This window comes from Heliconius melpomene, chromosome 19, assembly GCF_056956725.1.
Source record: "Heliconius melpomene rosina isolate 202511_hmr_F chromosome 19, ASM5695672v1, whole genome shotgun sequence".
Lineage (NCBI taxonomy): Eukaryota > Metazoa > Arthropoda > Insecta > Lepidoptera > Nymphalidae > Heliconius > Heliconius melpomene.
The window spans coordinates 15,297,050-15,317,407 of NC_140407.1; the positions used below are offsets into that span (position 1 = coordinate 15,297,050).

At 33.6% G+C, this 20,358-nt stretch overlaps 1 protein-coding gene across 2 annotated transcripts; it reads left to right on the forward strand.

The window, feature by feature from the left end:
* Positions 1–197: 197 nt before the first annotated feature.
* On the forward strand, positions 198–18,075 carry LOC146529015 (phospholipid-transporting ATPase IF-like). 2 transcript variants are annotated; one of them, XM_085203317.1, is made up of 17 exons: positions 198–387; positions 4,794–4,992; positions 5,738–5,863; positions 7,641–7,862; positions 8,296–8,475; positions 8,981–9,286; positions 9,459–9,712; positions 11,387–11,821; positions 12,482–12,653; positions 12,965–13,158; positions 13,469–13,750; positions 14,043–14,179; positions 14,412–14,547; positions 15,269–15,414; positions 15,782–15,949; positions 16,375–16,530; positions 17,013–18,075. In XM_085203317.1, exons 1-17 carry the CDS (start codon positions 295–297, stop codon positions 17,200–17,202), a joined length of 3,396 nt encoding a protein of 1,131 aa, XP_085059443.1. In that variant the 5' UTR covers positions 198–294; the 3' UTR covers positions 17,203–18,075. The 2 variants fall into 2 exon arrangements, with proteins under 2 accessions (XP_085059443.1, XP_085059444.1); XM_085203318.1 differs by having other exon boundaries at positions 9,459–9,706.
* The last annotated feature ends 2,283 nt before the right edge of the window (positions 18,076–20,358 follow it).

The window sequence follows — 20,358 nt, forward strand, 5'->3', positions numbered from 1 at the left end:
TTTCTCAACTATTTTCATAGAAAATTGCCTGAGCTCTATAAATTTTGAACATTCAAAGATATGTATAAGATCATTCAAAACGAAGATTGTGCTATTATTGAAACCAACAAAAAATAGAAGGTCTAGGCCCGATACAATCTGCTGAATCGTGCCGTTTTATTGATATCGTATTGACATGATAAGATAGTACGATGAACGTTGTTACGACAGCTCTATACATTTCGATATTCGCGCTTTCTGAAACAGTGGAGTGTATTGTGTAGTGTATGAAGTGATGAAACTTATGTATTTATAATGAGAGAGTGCAGTTCTTTAGTGAAAAACTTCTTCGGACGTCTCCGCGACTGTCTGTTTTCGCTATGCCTCTTGTTCTGCTGTTGGTGGAAAGTGAGTAAACTACTAGAACTATGATATTTCCGTGTAAGATAAAAAGCGTATTTAAAATTACAATGAAACGAAAGCAATCCTGAAATATGTCTGAAATCTGACTGTAAACGCAATGGTTGTGAGTTCAATCTCCATATCGATATAATCGATTATAAAATTATATCAAATCAAAAAAATCTGCTTCACGCTGTATCCTGCACTTAGCAGGGTAGGCAGAGGGAACATAGTGTTAAGACACTTCGTTCCCCATTTTCTGTCGAATTCTGGGGGCATTGCGTGTTGAGTGGCAGAACTCAACGCCACGCTTTTGCCGATACCAGAGCGAAGAAATGGAAATATAAATTTAAATAAATATTATAATATGCCTGTATAAATAATGAAGCCACACTTACATATAAATCGATAAAAGAAAACCATTTCCTCCAAAAAATTATATAGGTACATTAACCAAAGTAAGCAAACAATTTTAAAAAAACTAGTTTAAATTAATTTGTTAATGTTTTTCTACACCATTATCGTTTTAAATTTGGTTAACAATTGTTTATCTAAATTAAATAATTGACCTTTTTAATATTTTATTCTGAATTTGGTTAGCATCTAAAGAAAGGTAGCAGTAGGTACATACAGTATGTAGAGCTGAAAAGTAGAGAAAAGACGGAGAATGAAAAAGACAAACAAATAAAAAAATATCTTTTAACGTCTTAAAAATATATTTAGCAAAGAGAAAATAAAAAATAAACAAATTTCTTTAAACGTCTTAAAACACATTAACAGTGAAAATAATCTTTAAAATGATAAAATACTAAAGATTGTGCCAAACAAAAAGACGAAAGGATTAATGAAAAGCATTCGGCCAGTTGTAAACCTAATGACTGTAAACGTATAAAATTATGTAGCAATCATTTTACCATTTATGATAAAACAACGAAGTCTATTTTTTTAACTTTGTTTCATTAGCCATTGTGTGTCTAAGTTTGCAAACATCGCTTGCCTTGGCCTTTGATTATCCATATCGATTTGAAATTATGGCAGAGAATGTAGTTTTTTAAAATATAGATAAAAAATATGAAACGTCAATTATTTTTTTTTATTTTATAAAAAAAATACTAATCAAGATTTAAATGGTAGATTTATTAGTATAGTTAATGGATGCGATACAAAGGTGACCAATTTTTTTTAGTTTTGAAATAATACATTTTTTTTACCTATGCAACAATCTTGGGAAATAGAACCCACACTTACCATTGCATTAAAGTCGCGCAGACAGTACATTATTTTATTATATCACAAATATTATCAGATATAGTAGGTACTTACATTAAGTTTATTCCCGTTTATAGGTAATATCTGCCCAATAAATGAAAGTTTTAGATAATGGAATGTCTTTTATATAAAGAATCGACTTACTACTACTATAGTGTAGAGTCTTTTTTTCTTTTCCATATACATACGGCATATACTTATATATATCTATAGTTACGCAAGAGGTTTTTTTTTTATATACGACTTTTCCAATATGTTATCAATAAGTATATAAAATAGCTATATTGATATATTGATAATCGTACATAATATAAAATAGTAAGAAGTAGTATCTGTTTGCAATGTACTTTTTCCCATTTAAAGAATGTTTGTATATTAGGCACTACTTCCACCACTTTTTAATCATTTAAAGGAAATTTCGTAATACGCGTACATACATAGTAAATGTTATACTAGCCTGTAATGCCCTATTGTTTGGCAAAGGCCTCTCTCTTACCTCTCTTGCCAATTTCGTGTAGTTTTGTATTATATTATTAACATAAAAACTACATTCATTCTTTTCCTATCTTGCTCTTATACCTACATTAATTTGACAACAATTGCTACAAAGGCCAACAGCCTACAATGCTGTTGTTTCTAGTCCGCTTAGATATAATATCAGTTGGATTAGACATCGCCTATAAACGTAAAGTAGACTAAGAAAGCTTTTTCACTCTTTACCTCCACAAAGAGTAAAAGATTTCACAAAAAATATGTAAAAACCGAAAAAAAAAATAAAATAAAATGCATAACCTCTTGATAACAAATGTGGTTAATAAATTATAGCATATGTTACGTTCCAGTTATTAAGTCGAGGGAAAATGTTCATTTGCGAATGTCAGATGTAGAGTATCTCACGATGTCGATTATGCTTGGCATTGGCTGAGCCTTTAGTTTGAGTTCGCGGTGCTCGTACTGCGATGACGCGATTGCTAACTAATTAGGATCTACACATGAGGGTAAACTTTTTAAACTTTACCGTATTTTTTTCATGCTTTTTTTCGGCATAGCAGGATAGGTAGAGGGATCGAGAGCGGAGAAAAGAAAGTAATTTATTTATACACATTCTCTGAGTGGGGATCAAACCTACAACAATCGCGTTAACTATTACTAATACTTATATTTTAGTATGATGGCTCACTTTGAACCTGAAACAACTCAAATATAAAAAAAGCTTAATTGTAAGATTAAATATATTTAAATGAAGAGATCAAAGTGTCTTAACACGTAAAATGGGAAATGTAAGAAGAATCATTTAAGTAGTAAATTAATCAGCTTCTCGCTAAACCCCGCATACAGCAGGGTGAGCAGAAGGAAACTTGTGTTACACTCCTTTGGGGAACGGAGCTTTGCTGTGGGGACTTTCCGACGAATCCTGGAGGCATTGCGTGACACGTGATCGAAGAAATGAAAATATAAATTTAAATAAATATTTGGTTATAGAAGAACAGTAGAAACATTTACCATAAGTTAATAGTTTTTTACAAAACGTAACAATATACATTTTAAAAAATATGATATGTATGTATTATATTTTGTAAAATAATCTTAATTGTTTCGGGGATTAACTACCTACTTTATATAAATTCGGTTATCGCTACTCCCGACGGCTTCCATGATACGTCATTATATTATTACACTTTCCTTAAACTTATAGAGAGCTACATATATGTATCACCTACGATCGAAAATGTTGATCACTTTTTTAATTTAATTTTACATTTACACGATTGTCGGCAAGTATCCACAAGCTCCTTTACACATCTCTTCAACTACATCTAAACGCTTGCCACTTGTGACTTATGTGTGTGTTCTCTTGGATATGCTGTCCTCTTAGGTAAATGTGTTGTGTTCTTAACAAGCAAGCAATCATGACAGAGTTGGATGCCGAATTTATTTCAGCTTATTGCTATATATAGGTGGAAGAGGCAGCGCTCCTTTTACTGAAACTGCATATAGAGTAAAATATTTCAAACTCAGACCTAAGAAATTAATCAAGGTACCTCAACAGTTTAGACTGGCTTTTATAGAGTAGTCAAAACTGTGGTTTTATTTAAAGTCGTGCTGACAATTCCACAATAATTCTAGGTTACCATGAAGAATCCTATTCATTTTGATTCCCCTCATATTGTGTCGAAATACGCGTAATTTTCTAATTAAGGCTATTATTTTCTAGGATTTAACCACAAATTTATAGTAGTCAGATTTTTTCCTACACTAGTACCTACTATCTGTAGATGCTACTTGCCAATCGTTATTTAACTCCAAATTTAAATTGTAAAAATGCAAATTTAAAGTTACGTTTCGTATGAAATTTGAGTCTTACAAGGATGAATTTAATGTTTAAAAAGATAAATTTAAAATACAAAACTATGAAATTTGATAAAAAGAATCTATATTATATTTATATTTAAATTCTTAAAATATTTATAATAAACACATTAAATGCTTCGATACAAAACGAACTCTATAATAATTTCACACACATCGATCAAAAGTTTTTAATTATTAGTAGCACTAGTAAGTGCACCTGATGTTTATATGAATACGTCGTATATTGTATCGATTGTGGGTACTTACTACTTACGTCGAAACGTATTATGTTCGTTGAAAAATATTCACCTTGGTATCACACTTCCCTTCACACGCTGGAAGTGTGAACCACATATAATTTCGCCAAATTAAAGAATTATTAGATTATTAATTTTTAAAAACGTAGTACCTACTATTAATAATTGGGGCCAGTCGTGACGCAGGGGCATAAAGTGTTACTGTAAACCGACTGGTTGTAGGTTCGATCCGCACTAGAAGAAATAAAATATTTATTAAACTTTATATTTCCATTTCTTCGCTCTTGTTTCGAGGCAAAGGGCGTTGAGTTCCGCCAACACGCAATGCCTCCAGAATTCAACGGAAAGTGGGCAACGGAGTATCTTAACACTAGGTTTCCTCTGCCTACCTTGCTGTGAGCGGGATACAGAGGAGCTGATTTTATTTTTAAATATTAGGTAAGCTATTTAGAGAGGTATGGAAAGTTCTAAAATTCTAACGGCATTGCGTGTTTTACTCATTTTTTTATTTATATGTATTTATTATTTCGACAGTCCAACAAGGTATCAGCGACCTCGCATACGCGGCAGATTGAAGTAGGCGTGGAAGAGGAGGAAGGCAAGAGGAAACACAATAAAATAAAAACATCAAAATATACGCTCCTGATGTTCATACCGAAGAATTTGAGCGAGCAGTTCCGAAGAGTTGTCAATTTTTATTTTTTACTTGTGACAGTTGTCGCTGTTATTATAGGTAAATTTATTAAAGTTACTGTGTTACATTGCTTTTCTTCACTTCATTAATTCTCAACTTCATTTACTGTTATGTTCAACCAATAATTAAAATAAATTATTTAGGCGAAATATTAGGAGACTAGTTGTGGGGTAGGGTAGGGTGCTTGCGACTGTACTTACAGTTTTGACGCGACAGTTTGTGGGTTCGATTCGGACTCCAGAAAATGAAATTTCCTTGCTCTGGCAACGAGGCAAAAAGCGGTGTTGAGTCCCTCCACTCAAAACGCAATGTCTCCAGAATTCAGTGGAAAGTGGGAAACGGAAATGTTTTAATTGATTCCCAGGTTCCCCCTGCCTACTTTGCTATGTGCGGGATATAGCATGAAGCTATTTCATTTATTTTATTACATAAATCATTTATTATAGACAATATATCATACTGGTTTTTCTTTTTCTTAGTAAAACAGTCATTGTTATAAACTTGTAAATACACACCTATAGAAAACTAATACTATTATCTGGAAAGAAACTTCAACAGGTGATATTTCATAGAATACATAATGCTTTATCGTGTAAAATATGAGACATCGCCATATTTCCATAAAGTTTTACTTCAATATGACTATTAAAATATGAAATATCTAATTTTGACACAGCAGGGTGGGCAGGCAGAGTGAATAAATATAGTGTTAAGACATTGCGTTTCCCACTTTCCGCCGTTTTTTCATTAATTATAAATGATTATAGACATGTTTATTCGACAGACAGTCCTGTATCACCGTTCACTAGTATAGCACCGCTCAGTTTCATGGTGCTGGTGACAGCGGTGAAGCAAGGCTACGAAGACTGGCTCCGGCATAAGGCGGATAATAAAGTCAACAATCAAATTGGTAAGTAAAAGTTTTATTATTTGTCTGAGACTTCCTTAAAAATATATTCATAATTATAAAAAATTAAGATTGAAAAAAAAGTATATATAGCATAGAAAATCTAGTCTACGGGAAATACCCTATAGGTTTTGATTAGATGGTTTGGTGATTATGGTGTTGACAAAATTAGATCATATTGTATGAAATGAACTAGAAATATAAGTTGTAATGATTACGTTCTATAAAAATCTTGACTTTTTATTTTTTTCTTTATTTGTGTTATAAGCTTTCATCTCGGGCCCAATTTCATAACTTTAGGTCTACAGAAAATCCTTTACATTGTCCTGTGATTGATTCATTAATTTAATTTAATTTGCAAATTAAAAATACACAAAAATAATAATAATTAACTTAATTCTATTCTTATTATTTCTCAAAATAATAAGGCGTCTCTATCTTAAAGGGCAGCCCTCCTGTACCTCCTCTGGTGTTACACGAGATCGTAGGTGGTGGTGATTACTTACCATCAGGTGACCCAAAAGCTCGTTTGCCCCGTCTCTCCTATAAAAAATATGACATTATTACTTACATCAATATTACATACATACCTACGTGTTAAGATATTATCACAATGTAGCTGAGTACAAATCGTTGTTTATAATTCTTTATCCAAAATGATAAGTTAAATCTATAACATTTTAAATTAAACAAATGAAATTGACTTTCTTATTACAGAAATAATCATTATTATTGATAAATAAACTGTAGATACATGTACATTGTCGTCCTCATCTCACACCAACTACTGGTACAAAATTCAAATCGAAAAAATATTTCTGCATGGATGAACGGATGAAGCAGCAGCTAATGCCATTTACCGCCAAGTTATGGAGAGATTGCGTGTTAACTGGACTGGCGCTTTGCCGTCGCCAAAACGACGAAATGAAAATATTAAATATTTAATTTTCTCGTATGGGAATCGAACCCACAACCTGTCGCAACTACAATCGCACGCCTGTGCTCATATACCACCACTACTGGCCTCGGAAAACCGTTATAATATTAAATATTGGCAAAACTTATGACTTTAAGCTATACAATTGGCTTTCGAAAGTGGGTATTTCCAAAATAATAAAATTGACTTATCGTATTGAAAAGACGTATGACGCCATGGTGGCATAGTAGGTACCTATATAAAATTGTTGAATATGACTCTTTGAATTTGTTTTTTATTGTTTCATCGATATGTTTAGGCATACGTACGTGGGCTTCCCACTTTTTAATCTAAAATATCTAGGTCAGATTATGATACCAGAATAATTTCTCACCAAAATCTCATCTCTCATCTCATCTCATCTCTCGTATATAGTATGTATACCTATCTATACTTATAATAAAATCGTAAGAGGGTCGCACGTCGTCCTCTGTACTTGGAAGATATTAAAAAAAATGTTATTGGGAACCTTTATTAACGTAAAAGGACCCAACACAATAATTTTTAATTTTTTTGTCTGTTTGCCTGTTTGTTGTCCAACGCACGTTAGTAATTGCTAATCTCAGAATCGGCTTAACCGATTAGAGTTTATTTTATTACAATCTGTTCATAAATAAAAACCGTAACTGCCGTAATTTAATTAATTGCCGTAACAATTATTTTATAGAACTGTTTTACTGAATCGACCGAATCTTTAGTTTTCAATTTCTTTCTTAATATATCTATTTAAAGCGGACGTAGCCCCGCACGGGGCCCCTAGTATTATTTAATATAATGCAAAAAATATATTTTTGTTGTCCTTAGTGGAAATAGTCCACAAAGGAGTTATAAAAGAAGTTCGTAATTCTTCAATCGCCCCTGGAACATTGGTGCGGGTGAAGCGTGGCAGAGAAGTACCAGCGGATTTAGTGTTACTGTGTTCCGCCGGTGAAAAGGGAAAGTGTTATGTCACTACTGCAAATTTAGACGGAGAAACTAATCTCAAAACATTAAGAGTGCCACCGCCATTAATTGGATATACAGCAGGTAATTGTATAAGTATATTCATTTGAATTAAATGAAATTAAATGAATTGGATAATAAGAACGGTTGGGATTTAGTATAACAGATACCTAGATAATAAATATATAACATAAACACATAAAATAATAAGTCATAAATAGCAAAACTTAACTTAAGAAAAAAATATTAATCATCTTAGTTTAGCATACCAACATAAAAACCTAATTAACCAAATGTTTATTAAAAGATCGTGGATCGTATGAAAATTAGATGGCGCGTACATAAAAATATAAATATGATAGATAAAAAATTGAAAAATTAAATCAACTTCCCACTGTATCCCGCACATAGTAGGCTAGACAGAGGGAACCTAGTGTTAAGTCACCGTTCCCCACTTTTCAACGAATAATGTGATACGTAATTCTTATCATAATTGGGTAATATTTTATTTTCGAAGATATAATTCCGCAAGCAATGCGGATAGAAGTTCCGCATCCGGTCGCTGATTTGTACACGTTTTACGGACGTCTAGACATACCTAATTCGAACAGCTTGGCTCTAAACACGGATAACTTGATGCTGAGAGGATCGAGGGTCAAAAATACTGAATGGGCGATTGGCTGTGCCGTTTATACTGGTAAGAAAGATGTTTGTTTTTATTTTCAGCTTCACGCTGTATCCCGCATGTAGGAGGGTAGAAAGAGGCAACCTATGGTTAAAACACTGCGTTACCCATTTTCCGCGGATTCTAGAGGCATTGTGTAGTGGAACTTAACGACGCTCTTTGCCTCGGAACCAAAGGGAAGAAATGAAAATATTAAATATTTTATTGCCCCAAGTGGGAACGTTTATACCCCCGCACCACGTCTAGAGTCGCTCATTTTTATAATTATTTTATATTTTTCATATTGAGGGCAGAGAAATCCAAATATAAGACCTTTGTAATTTTCATTTTTATGTTAAATACATTCCATTTATTCATTCCATAAAGATGTGAAAATAATTTCTGGGGTAGGTTTATTAACTAAATAACAATACATCAATCAGTAACTGAACTCTAACCGACTATATTTTCTTATATTAAGCTTTGATTTATAAGAAGATATACATTTATTATTTAGGAATGAATAATATAATTTCAGGTGAAGAAACAAAATTAGCTCTCAACTCCAAATATTCGGGCAATAAATTTTCGTCGTCCGAAGCAGCTGTAAACAAATTCTTAGTTATTTATATTTGTCTATTGATATTGGAAATAGCTGGGTCATTAGGGGCTAAAATATTGATAGAGAAGTGGAATACTGACCGTGAAGTATATTTAGGGACAGGACCTGACTCTCCTTTAGGTCTTTCTTCGATATTGCAAGATTTGTTTTCGTTCTTGCTTCTGTATTACTATATTATACCGATGTCGTTATATGTAACTATTGAATTATATAAATTTATTGGTAAGTTGTTTGAAAAAATATTTTATCTCTGTGTGTGTTAAACAAACGCTATTAATTTCGCTTATCTGTTATCAGTATCAATTAGGATAAATTTTATGAATATAAATATTTTTTTGACGTTTGATTAGTAAATAATGAATTCCTACTAAGGTACTTATTATATATATTATAGGTGCTCTATTCATCGGTTGGGATGAGGATCTCCGATGTGATGAGACAGGAAGACCAGCCATCGCCAACACTTCAGACCTCAACGAGGAGCTAGGACAAGTTGAAGTCCTGTTTTCAGATAAAACTGGCACTCTCACCAAGAATCTCATGGTGTTCAAAGCGTGTTCTATAAAGGGACACATTTATGAAGAGAGGGACTCGAAATTGTATGACACTGAACGTTTTGAAGAACCAGTCGATATACGTCAGGTCAGTGTAAATTGTATTTTATATTAATTTTTTCAGCTTCACGCTGTATCCCGCATGGACTAGGATAGGCAGAGAGAGTTAAGACTCTCCACTCTCCATTTACCGCCAAATTCTGGAGCCATTGCCTGTTGAGTGGCGGAAGTCAATGCCATTGCCTACCCTGCTACAGCATGGGATTGGGATACTGAAAGTGAAGCTGAAAAAAATAATAATAAAACAGTCTTAAGTATAATCTCTTATTATTACAAGTATAAATAAATTCAATTTCAGGAAACCAGATTATGTTTATCAATTAGAGATAAATATCAGAAACACAACACAAGGCCGGCCTTTATTTTGTTTTCCTAAGTGTTGTAGCGTCGCTTTGTTTATCGTTTTATCTTCTGCCAATTAACGAGCCCATAATAATATGTATGTAGCCGTCAAAAATGCTATAAATATTTCTGTGGGGCAATGACATTTTAAAGTGATTTTTGGATTTAATTAATGGATTTGTTTAGTTCTTAAGTCATGAAATGGCTGGGTTTTAAAAATATGTCAGTTATCGTTTTGAGGCTATAGTGGAAGAATGTCTGTCTGATGTCTTAATGGAAACAGAGTATCTTAACATTAGGTACTCAAGCTCCTACTGCCTACCCTGCTATATGTGGAATAAAGCGTAAAGCTAAAATAATATTTATCCCTAATGTGCCAAAAGATATCAAATTTATACCTATAAAGGTTTAACTATATAACCTTGAAATGCTAGTAAATACAAGGATGAAGCTGGTCTTACTGAAGAACGATAACAACGCAAGAATTTGAAGTGTTGATATATGTAGTATCAAAATTATTTTCTTATCTCATCGTCTGACACTTTAAAGATTTAACCCATATTGTAACCTTTGTACAAGTATCTGGGCTACTTCTTTTGTTCGTTTGAAGTTTTAAAACACATTTAAAGTATCTTATCTATGTAAAGTAGGTACAAGCGTTATCGGTGTCAAGTAAAATTTACGTGTGCGTAATGTGCAAAGCACAAAATTTAAATATTTGTTGGTACCTATATATGCAATTGCCCACTAAGAGAAAATGTTCTAAATTCTTTAATATATTAGTAATTTATATTTTTAGCTTCATGTTGTATCCCCCACATAGGGTAGGCAGAGAAAACCTGGAAACTTAGTGTAATCCCTACTTTCAGCTGATTTCTGGAAACTTTGTGTGTTAAGTGGCGGAACTAAACACTGCGCATTGCTTCATTACCAATACCAAAGATATAAAACAAATTAATACGTATTATAGAAATAACGCAATCTTGGTCGTGAGTTTATCGTTTTATTACAATTACGTCACAGATAAAGATGCTAGATTCTCTACAAAACAAAACAAACCACAAAAATTATAATAATAAAATTTTTGTGGTTTGTTTTTATATCTGACATGACAGCTGTCGTTTCGATATCCCCCGGGGATAGTGAATTTCACTTGGCTCTAGGAACAAGTCCAAGCGCGGCGTTGAGTTCTGCCACTTAACAAGCAGAGCCTCAAAAAATTGGTGGAAAGTGGGGTACGTAGTGACTTAAAACTAGGTTCCTTCTGCCTTCCCTGATATATGCGGCATACAGAGTGAAACTATGTTCATTTTAATCTTAATGAAAAAATAAAATATTAGACTGCAGCTACTATTTTCTATTTCAGACAGACGTAAAATTTTTCTTCAAAATTCTAGCGTTATGCCATTCAGTACAAGTATCCAGCGAGGATATGAAGAAGTTGAGCGCTCGGTTCTCAGGACAGCAAAGCTTACAACTAATGAGTATATTCAGAAGAAAGAAATTTAATAAAGCCAACGGAAACGGCAACGGGAATGGAAATAGTTCTCTCAACAATGTAAATTGGGATTCGATACTAAATGAAAATGGTAGTAAAATGGACTATCAAGGCAGTAGTCCAGATGAGAAGGCATTAGTAGAAGCTGCCGATAGAGTAGGAGTTACGTTTTTAGGTGAAGAAGGCAACAATTTGTTGATTAAAGTCGGTGACCATACGGAAATATATGAAAGATTACAGTCAATAGAATTCAACTCTGAAAGGAAACGGATGTCGGTCGTGGTTAGAGATAAGGATGGTAAAGTAAGTTTTGTTTTTTTATATGCGATATCAATATTTCGTTAAATGATTCAAATCTCACATTCGCTTATTAATATTTTTATTTAAAATATTTAATAAATATTTTTCTGAAGTCATCAATGTAAATTTGAAATCCGGGACCATATTTGACTTAGGTATACATATGTGAAAACGCGTAAAACTAAAATGTAAAAAATGTGGTATCATGTAGTTACTTCATGTTGGTAGCTCCATACTTAGTCATAACGTTCTTTATCTACATTTTTTTATTGTTTAATAAAATACCTAATTTATGTATCAATAGACAGTATTAAGGTGTACCGTGTACTTACACCTTATCTAAAAAGTAAACAAATTTTGTAAATCTTTTCTTGATTAGCCATATGTATACGACTGCGCAGATTTTATTTAAGACTTTTTGGTCCTTTTGATTATTTTCTTTCCGAATGAACAATGCATAAAATGTAAAAAATACTTTAGGATGAATGGATATTAATTCAAGTTTTTAATAAAAAATTTAGGTCACCGAACTATTGATAGTCGATTAAACACAGACAGTATTAAACTACTATTGTTCACCAGGTCACTATGGCCTAATCATTTAATGGTGAAGTCAATTAAATAAACATTATAAATATAATCAACAATTTAATATGATTTCAGATATGGTTATTTTGTAAAGGCGCTGAATCTGCAGTATTTCCTCTTTGCAAGGACTCGGTGCTTATAGAAGAAACTGAAAGGGATATCAATAGTTTCGCCAATAAAGGCCTTAGAACACTCGCTGTAGCGTACAGGGAGGTGCCCGTCGACGAATATGAAAAGGTCGCTGAATGTAAGAATTTATAAAATATATGATTAAATTCAGATTGAAATCAATTTATAGTGATTGAAATGCAGTTCCCGATTGGGTGAATATATTTATGCGACATAAAATCAGCGGCATTAAGTTCCTGAAAATGAAATATTTGTAGGAAATAATTAAAAAATCTGTGTGGAGTGTGACGTATTTATAAATGTTAATAAAACCAACGTTTCAAACAAAATACTATGGTAATTGTTCCTTGGCCACATATACGCAAATATATAAAATTATAGATTACTCTATAATTACTAGTATAAATTAAATATATTCTATATCCATAGCAATTAAGAGGGTAGACGTATCTGGCAGCGCAGGAGCCCTCGCGGCGGTAACGCAACAATTTCGGGCCTTAGAACATTCACTGCGCCTCGCGGGCGCAACGGCCGTGCAGGACTGCTTGCAAGATGACGTCGCTGATACCCTCGCGTCTCTGCGGCGAGCTGGTGTTAGAGTGTGGGTGCTTACTGGTGACAAGGTAGACTAGGCTTTTGATATCTTAATGCTTGAATTTTTTTAGCAAGCAAGTAAAAGAAAGTGTTTCAAAGTAGCGGAGACATTTATTAATTGATTGATACAGATAATTACGTACCTCGTGAAATTTGTAAGTTAAGTTATAATGAACAAAAATGATAAAAAATAAATGAACACTCAATAATATGTTTTAAAAGATACTTTAAAACATTTCACATTTAATAATCGATCGAAAAGTGATCTTTTTCGTTAATTCTCAAGGAATAATTTGATCAAGAATGAAATTATTTGATATTTGTATCACCATCCCGCAGGTAGAAACAGCAATCAACGTGGCCCAATCTTGTGCACATATATCAGAAAACGACCGACGACTCTTCCTTATCGGTGTTGAAACCGAAGAGGCTTTGAAAGCTCATTTTGACCTCTGCCTACGTACTCTTGCTGAACCCAGCTATAGGGATGTAACACTTGTTGTGGATGGAACTAGTGTTGCTATTATCCTGGACACGCAATATGCTGACACGTTTGTTAATATATCATTGAAGTGTAGTGCTGTGCTGTGCTGTCGTCTCTCGCCTATACAGAAGGCAAAGGTGATTTCAAGTTAAATAATTTGTGTAAATTTTCTGTATGACGCTATATTCACCATACAGCAGGGAAGATACCACTTTCTTCCCTAGGTTCCCACGGAACCTAAGGTTAAGTCCGTTCACCACTTTCCTAATCATAATTTTGATGACACTCAACGCCACCTTAGATTTCACCAAAGGCACAAGATCTATTTGTGGAGTGAATACCCTACCCCCTTATTCCTATGTTTAACTAACTATGTTTGTTGTTAGATATTAGCCAAAAATAAGTAATTTATCATATATCTCTATACAGATAGTAAAACTAGTGAAGCTAAGTCCTGAAAAACCTATAACGGCGGCCATTGGTGACGGCGCTAACGACATATCGATGATACAGGAAGCTCACGTCGGCTTTGGAATATTCGGGAAGGAAGGACATCAGGCTGCGAGGTTGGTTATCATTATTTCTTAAGTTATTTACTGTTTAGAAAAAAATTAAGTATAAGAAAACATAAATATGTTATAATTCAAGTTTTATAAATGATTTTTTGCTATTCTTTTGTCACTCGTGCCCAAGAAATACTTTCTTAAGAAATATATAAATTATCTATCTACAATATGACGCTATTGAGGCTATTGTCAGTAACAAAATTAAGCAATGAAATATTATTTTGCTTTACAGATCAGCCGATTACGCATTTACAAAGTTCTGTATGATAAAAAAAGTTTTATTGGTGATGGGGCACTGGTACTACCAGCGGTTGGCTACGCTCATACATTATTTCTTTTATAAGAATTTAGTTTTAGGCAATATTATGGTAAGAATTATATTATAATATGTATTCATACAAAATACTTATGTATTCTTTTAAGAATGTTGTTTAAGATAGTAGTCACTTATTCAAGAATTGAATTATTTTTTAAGGATCATACTGTATCTCGCACAGGGTACGCTGATTGAATGATGAGATGGGAAGATGGGTACTTAGTGTTAAGACACTCAGTTCCCATTAAGATACTTGCGTTCCCCGCTGAATTCACTTTCCCCTGAATTTTGAAGCCATAGCCTCGTTACCAGGGAATGAAATATTTAATATATCGAAGACTTGAACCCACTACTTGTCGCATATACAGTCACGATAGGGGTCTTTAACGAAAACTTATATATATAACTAGCGGCCCGCTCGCGGTTACACCCGCGTGAACTATGTTGTTATTAATTTCTGTCTCCATGACTACGTCCTAGTGACGTTATACAAAATTTGAGACTCCTAGCATTTAGTAACGAATGTGACAAAGACAAATGTCATTAGTAACGAAGTTTCATACAAACTTTCAACCCCCAAAACAACCCCTTAGAAGTCGAATATTACAAATTCCCGTCTTAGCGAGCACCTAGGTCCTATAAATAACTCCTATGCAAAATTTCAGATGTACAGCACATGTAGTTTCTGAGATTTCGTGATGAGTGAGTGACCTTTCGATTTTATATATATAGATAATTAATGACATTTTTAATGTATTTCTAAAATATTCCAGTTAATATTCCAAGTGCACTCGGCGTTCTCAACGCAATCTATATTCGACTCGATGTACTTAACGTTCTACAACCTGGTGTTCACGTCCGTGCCGTGCCTGCTGCTTGCGGTCACGGATCAGCGGCACCCGGCTGATTTACTGATGAAGTGAGTTTTTGACCTGGACCTGGGCTGTCCTAAAGACGAATATTATATGTTGCGATTTTTGTCGTTAAGTAATACGTTTGATTTGGCCCCCAGGATGCTATATTACCCTCACTTAATCTCGAATTGTTGAATTTGCCTTTTACTAGTTTTTTTATTCTGTTGTAAATCATATACCTATAGGTAAATATATCCTCTTACTTTTTATACTAGACCTGAAAAATAAAATGGAGACCACTTTCTTCTTTATTATTTAGGACCTTTACATGCTACATATACTTATATTTTTTCATTATATCTTCTAAATTTCATATCTACTATATGTAGTATCATTAGTTATCTGCTATATAATTACAATTACAATCAACAGAAACCCAACTCTGTACCGTGAAATCACAAAAAACAAGCTCCTCTCATGGCGGTACTTTCTCGCGTGGTTCATCGCCGCATTGCATCACTCACTTGTTATATACTACTTTTCGAAAAAGCTTTTTGAAGTTCCTGTGCTCAACAACGACGGGAAAACTGTTGATCTTTGGTAAGATTTTTTTTATTAAGCTAGTAATAAATTTTATGACAATTACTGAATATCTATTTTAAAACGAGGTTATTGTTGCACATTTCGTCTATGATCTGAATGAACATACAATGACTATGGGTTCGATTCAGCTCGAAGGAATAAATATGTATCAGACGAAATTCAACTTTAGGTTCAGTCGTTTAACATCCCTGAAATTGGTGAATTCTAGTTTCACTTGGTGGAATTGTAATAAAATGTTGTATGTCCGGATTTCACCACTCAACATGCGACGTTTCTAAGAAGGTAGAAAGTTGATGACGGAATAATGTGGTTCCAGAATCTCTCTGCCTACTTTGCCCTACCTATATCTTTATATAAAATGATTATTAAATAAGTATACAAAATAATTAATTAAATAATTAGTATCCTAATATTATATGCAGGTCATTCGGCGCCACGACATTTCACTTATTGATAGTGATCGTATCACTAAGATTGTGTCTTCAAGCTCGATATCACTCCTTCGCGTTCGCCATTACTACGCTACTCTCTGTGCTCTCTTACATCGGTTTTAATACAATTTACTCTGTCGTTTATTTGTAAGTATTGTTTGCATATATAATATCTAGGATACCATAAATTCTTAGATGGCTCGAAGGACCAAATATACAATGTTGTATGATTATGACTAGATGCTTATAGTATATAATATTTAATCATCTAGTCATTATTAGGCATATATTATTACCACTCAATTGTAAAAAGTGTCAAAGTAACCAATTGATTAGCTACGAGTACGTTAATTAACGTAGCTTGCTTTTATTTGACAAATAAAATTCTATATAGAGTTTTTAGTTTAGTTTATTAATATATATTTTTTTAAATTAATAAACAATATTATATATGTAATATTATTCTACCCCCGTCCGTTTAGATAAAGTAGTACCGCGATAAGCCAAGATTTGCCAAAAAGGCGGAAAGTTTATTACGGAATGTTGTAACATTCTTCTTCCAAAATGCTCGAGATATTAAAATATTCTTAATATAATCTAGGTAATTGTTGTTTTTCAATTTATAACAGACCAATAGACGGCGATGTACTAGGAACATACACCAGACTAATTTCATCACTGTCTTTCGCAACTTTGAACCTGCTAGTAGTGGTTGCAGCACTAGCTCCCGACTACTGCGCACGTCTGCTGTCAGACACTTGGGGAAGAAGGCACATTAAACGGGAAGTACCACAAACTGTGTTTAGCACACGATTATAGATACTAAATTTATTGGTAATTTAATTTATTCAATTAATTATTTATTTGCATTTAATAGAAAATTAAGTTAGTGATAAAAATGTTTTACAGTTATTTTTAGTTTTGAAATGGAAGAATTGGGAAGTGACTTTAGGTTTTATTGGTTTAAGCTTGTACCAAATTAATAGATTTTTAAATTTGTTTTAAGAGAAAAAAAATCACACAGTATCCCACATTTGGCAGGATAGCCAGAAGAACCTGGGAACCTAGTGTTAAGATACTCTGTCCCGATTAAGACACCTCCGTTCCCCACTTTCCGCCGAATTCTGGAGGCATTGCGTCTCGATTGGCGGCACTCAATGTCGCGCAATGACTTTATACCAGAGCGAGGAAATAAAAATATTGAATATTTAAGTTCCTCGAGTAGGAATCGAACTCACAACCTGTCGCGTTTATAGTCCCACTACGTGTGTACTACTGTCCTGTGCCACGACTGGCGTCAATTAAGAAAAATTGGCTAATCATACATATTTTTTTTAACTCATTAAACATTACGAAATTTAACGTATGTTGAGAGAAATAGATATATAAAATATAATATATACAAAAGATTGACAAAATATTATTATTAAGTGTAGTTTAATTTAATAGATACTTATGGATCGAAACAGGAACAGGAAGCATTAATTAAATGCAATTCTCTATCTAGTCATATAAGGAATAAGTGATATATGTATGTGGATATTTTTAAATATATACAATTATAAATTTAAGCTATTGAAAACCGATTTAATTTTAGAAGTAATTAGAACATACTTTTTACAATGACAATATTCAGTGATATTTTATCTACAAGAATAAGTACCTACATTATACATAATAAATATATTTTTTAATTTAAGTATTTAAGATAAAATATTGTTAATGTTATTAAATAATTTAAATAAAACTAAGCGTCTTTCATTTGATAACTTTTTTTTTTATATATTTCCTTACATCCACATATTGTGGAATAAATTATTATTAGTATTTGATATTTTCCTTTTTTACTTTATATTGCTTGTTTCTTTGTTACTTTATTGGTTCTTTCGGAGTAAATTATTAATTTCTGACTGACTGGACTGATTTATGAATTTTATTAATACTGTTTGTTTAGTTAAGTTAAAGTAATGAAAAAATAATTTGATTTAATTGTATTAGCTTATCTGTACTTTACAATACTCACAAATACATAATCAATTAAAAATATCAATTTCGTGTTGACCAACACGAAGATGTGAAACACCAAGATGTGATCCAGATAGTGACCGTACCACTTACGCAGAGAAAGCGAAAAAGGAAATGGGCAACCCTACTCCTGAAACCAATAATAATACAAAAATTGAAGATCTAATAATAAAACAATCTGAAAAATTTGATCTTATCCTACAACAAATGGGCACTCTGTTGAGCCTCATAACTACACTACTAGACAGAATAAAAAAATAACAATGCTAAGAATAGGAACATGGAATATCAACGGTCTGGCTCCAAATAAATCTGAGTTAGAGTTACTGATTGTAAACAACAACCTTGATGCCGTCCTTATAGCTGAAGCGCACTGTACGGAAAAAAGTAATATCAAGATCAAGGACTGTTACACCTATGTCACCCACCACCCTGATGGCACTGGTCATGCTGGAACCGCGATTATAATCCGAAAAAATATCAAACACCATCCCTTGCCCGGGTATAAAACAAGCCCAATCCAGGCAACTACCATTGTTATAGAAAGTAAGGAAGGACCACTCCATATATCTGCGATTTACTGTCCCCCAAAACATACAATAGACAGTTCGATGTACAATGAGTTCTTCTCAACACTGGGCACTAAGTTCGTCGTAGGGGGCGACTGGAACGCCAAGCATACATACTGGGGTTCCCGATTAACCACAACGAGGGGCCGCCAACTGAAAAGCTGTATTGATTTGAATCACTTTAACACGATCTCCACTGGCGAACCAACATATTGGCCTACAGACCAAAAGAGGAAACCTGATTTATTGGATTTTTTTATAGTCAGTGGACTATCAAAACAGCACCTCAAAATTGAATCTTGCCTTGACAGTAGTTCTGATCATACCCCAGTACTTCTAACAATAAGTAATAATGTAATATTTTATGACGAACCAGAAACACTCTACAACCAATTTACTGACTGGCTAGGCTTTAAAGAACAGTTGGAGGAGAACATACAACTACAGATATCTTTAAAAACACCTTCAGAGATCGAAGAAGCCACAAAATATATTACCAATTTGATACAAAACGCGTGCTGGAGTAATACTCCACTGAGAAACAAAATAATTTCAGCAAAAAACCTTCCTTTTGAAATTAAACAGAAAGTCCTAGACAAAAGAAGAAAGCGAAGAATCTGGCATCAAACTAGACATAAATGTGACAAGGCTTCCCTAAATAAAGCTATAAGAGAGTTGAAAGACACACTGGATGAAGTAAGTAATGCCACTCTACAAAATAAGTTACAAAACCTAACTGCTACACCCTCCACGGAATACTCGCTGTGGAAGTTCACCAAAAATCTCAACAGACCGCAACAAATTAAACCGGCCCTGAGAAATGACAGCGGAGGTTGGGCTAAGACTGGCAAGGAAAAAGCAAACATCTTCGCGAAACATCTTGCAAACGTTTTTAATTCAAACGATGGTTGTTCTCCAGAGCACGAGCAAGAGGTTGACGATCTATTACAACAAGATTTCCAATTATGTCTACCACCAAGACCAGTAACTATAAAGGAGCTAGCAAGACACATACGAGGCTTAAAAAACAATAAAGCACCAGGCTTCGATCTTCTTACCAAGGAAATCCTAACCCAACTCCCTAAAAAGGCATTAGTATTTATTACTACGCTCTTTAATAGTATACTTAGAGTGCAGTATCTTCCACGTATATGGAAAGTATCAATTATAACCATGATACACAAGCCCGGAAAACCAACCGATGATGTCACATCATATAGACCTATAAGCCTCACACCTATACTCTCCAAAGTGTTTGAGAAGATCCTCCTAAGTAGATTAGCACCAACACTGTCTGAAAAAGGAGTAATTCCGAAACATCAATTTGGCTTCAGGCAAGAGCACTCGACCGTTGAACAAGTACATCGGGTATGTGAACAGA

Coding starts and splice junctions, on each gene's coding strand:
- LOC146529015 (XM_085203317.1), top strand. CDS start 295: ATGAGAGAGTGCAGTTCTTTAGTGAAAAACTTCTTCGGACGTCTCCGC. Junction 4,993..5,737: donor AGTTGTCGCTGTTATTATAG/GTAAATTTATTA, acceptor TTTATTCGACAG/ACAGTCCTGTATCACCGTTC. Junction 9,713..11,386: donor TCGATATACGTCAGGTCAGT/GTAAATTGTATT, acceptor TTTCTATTTCAG/ACAGACGTAAAATTTTTCTT.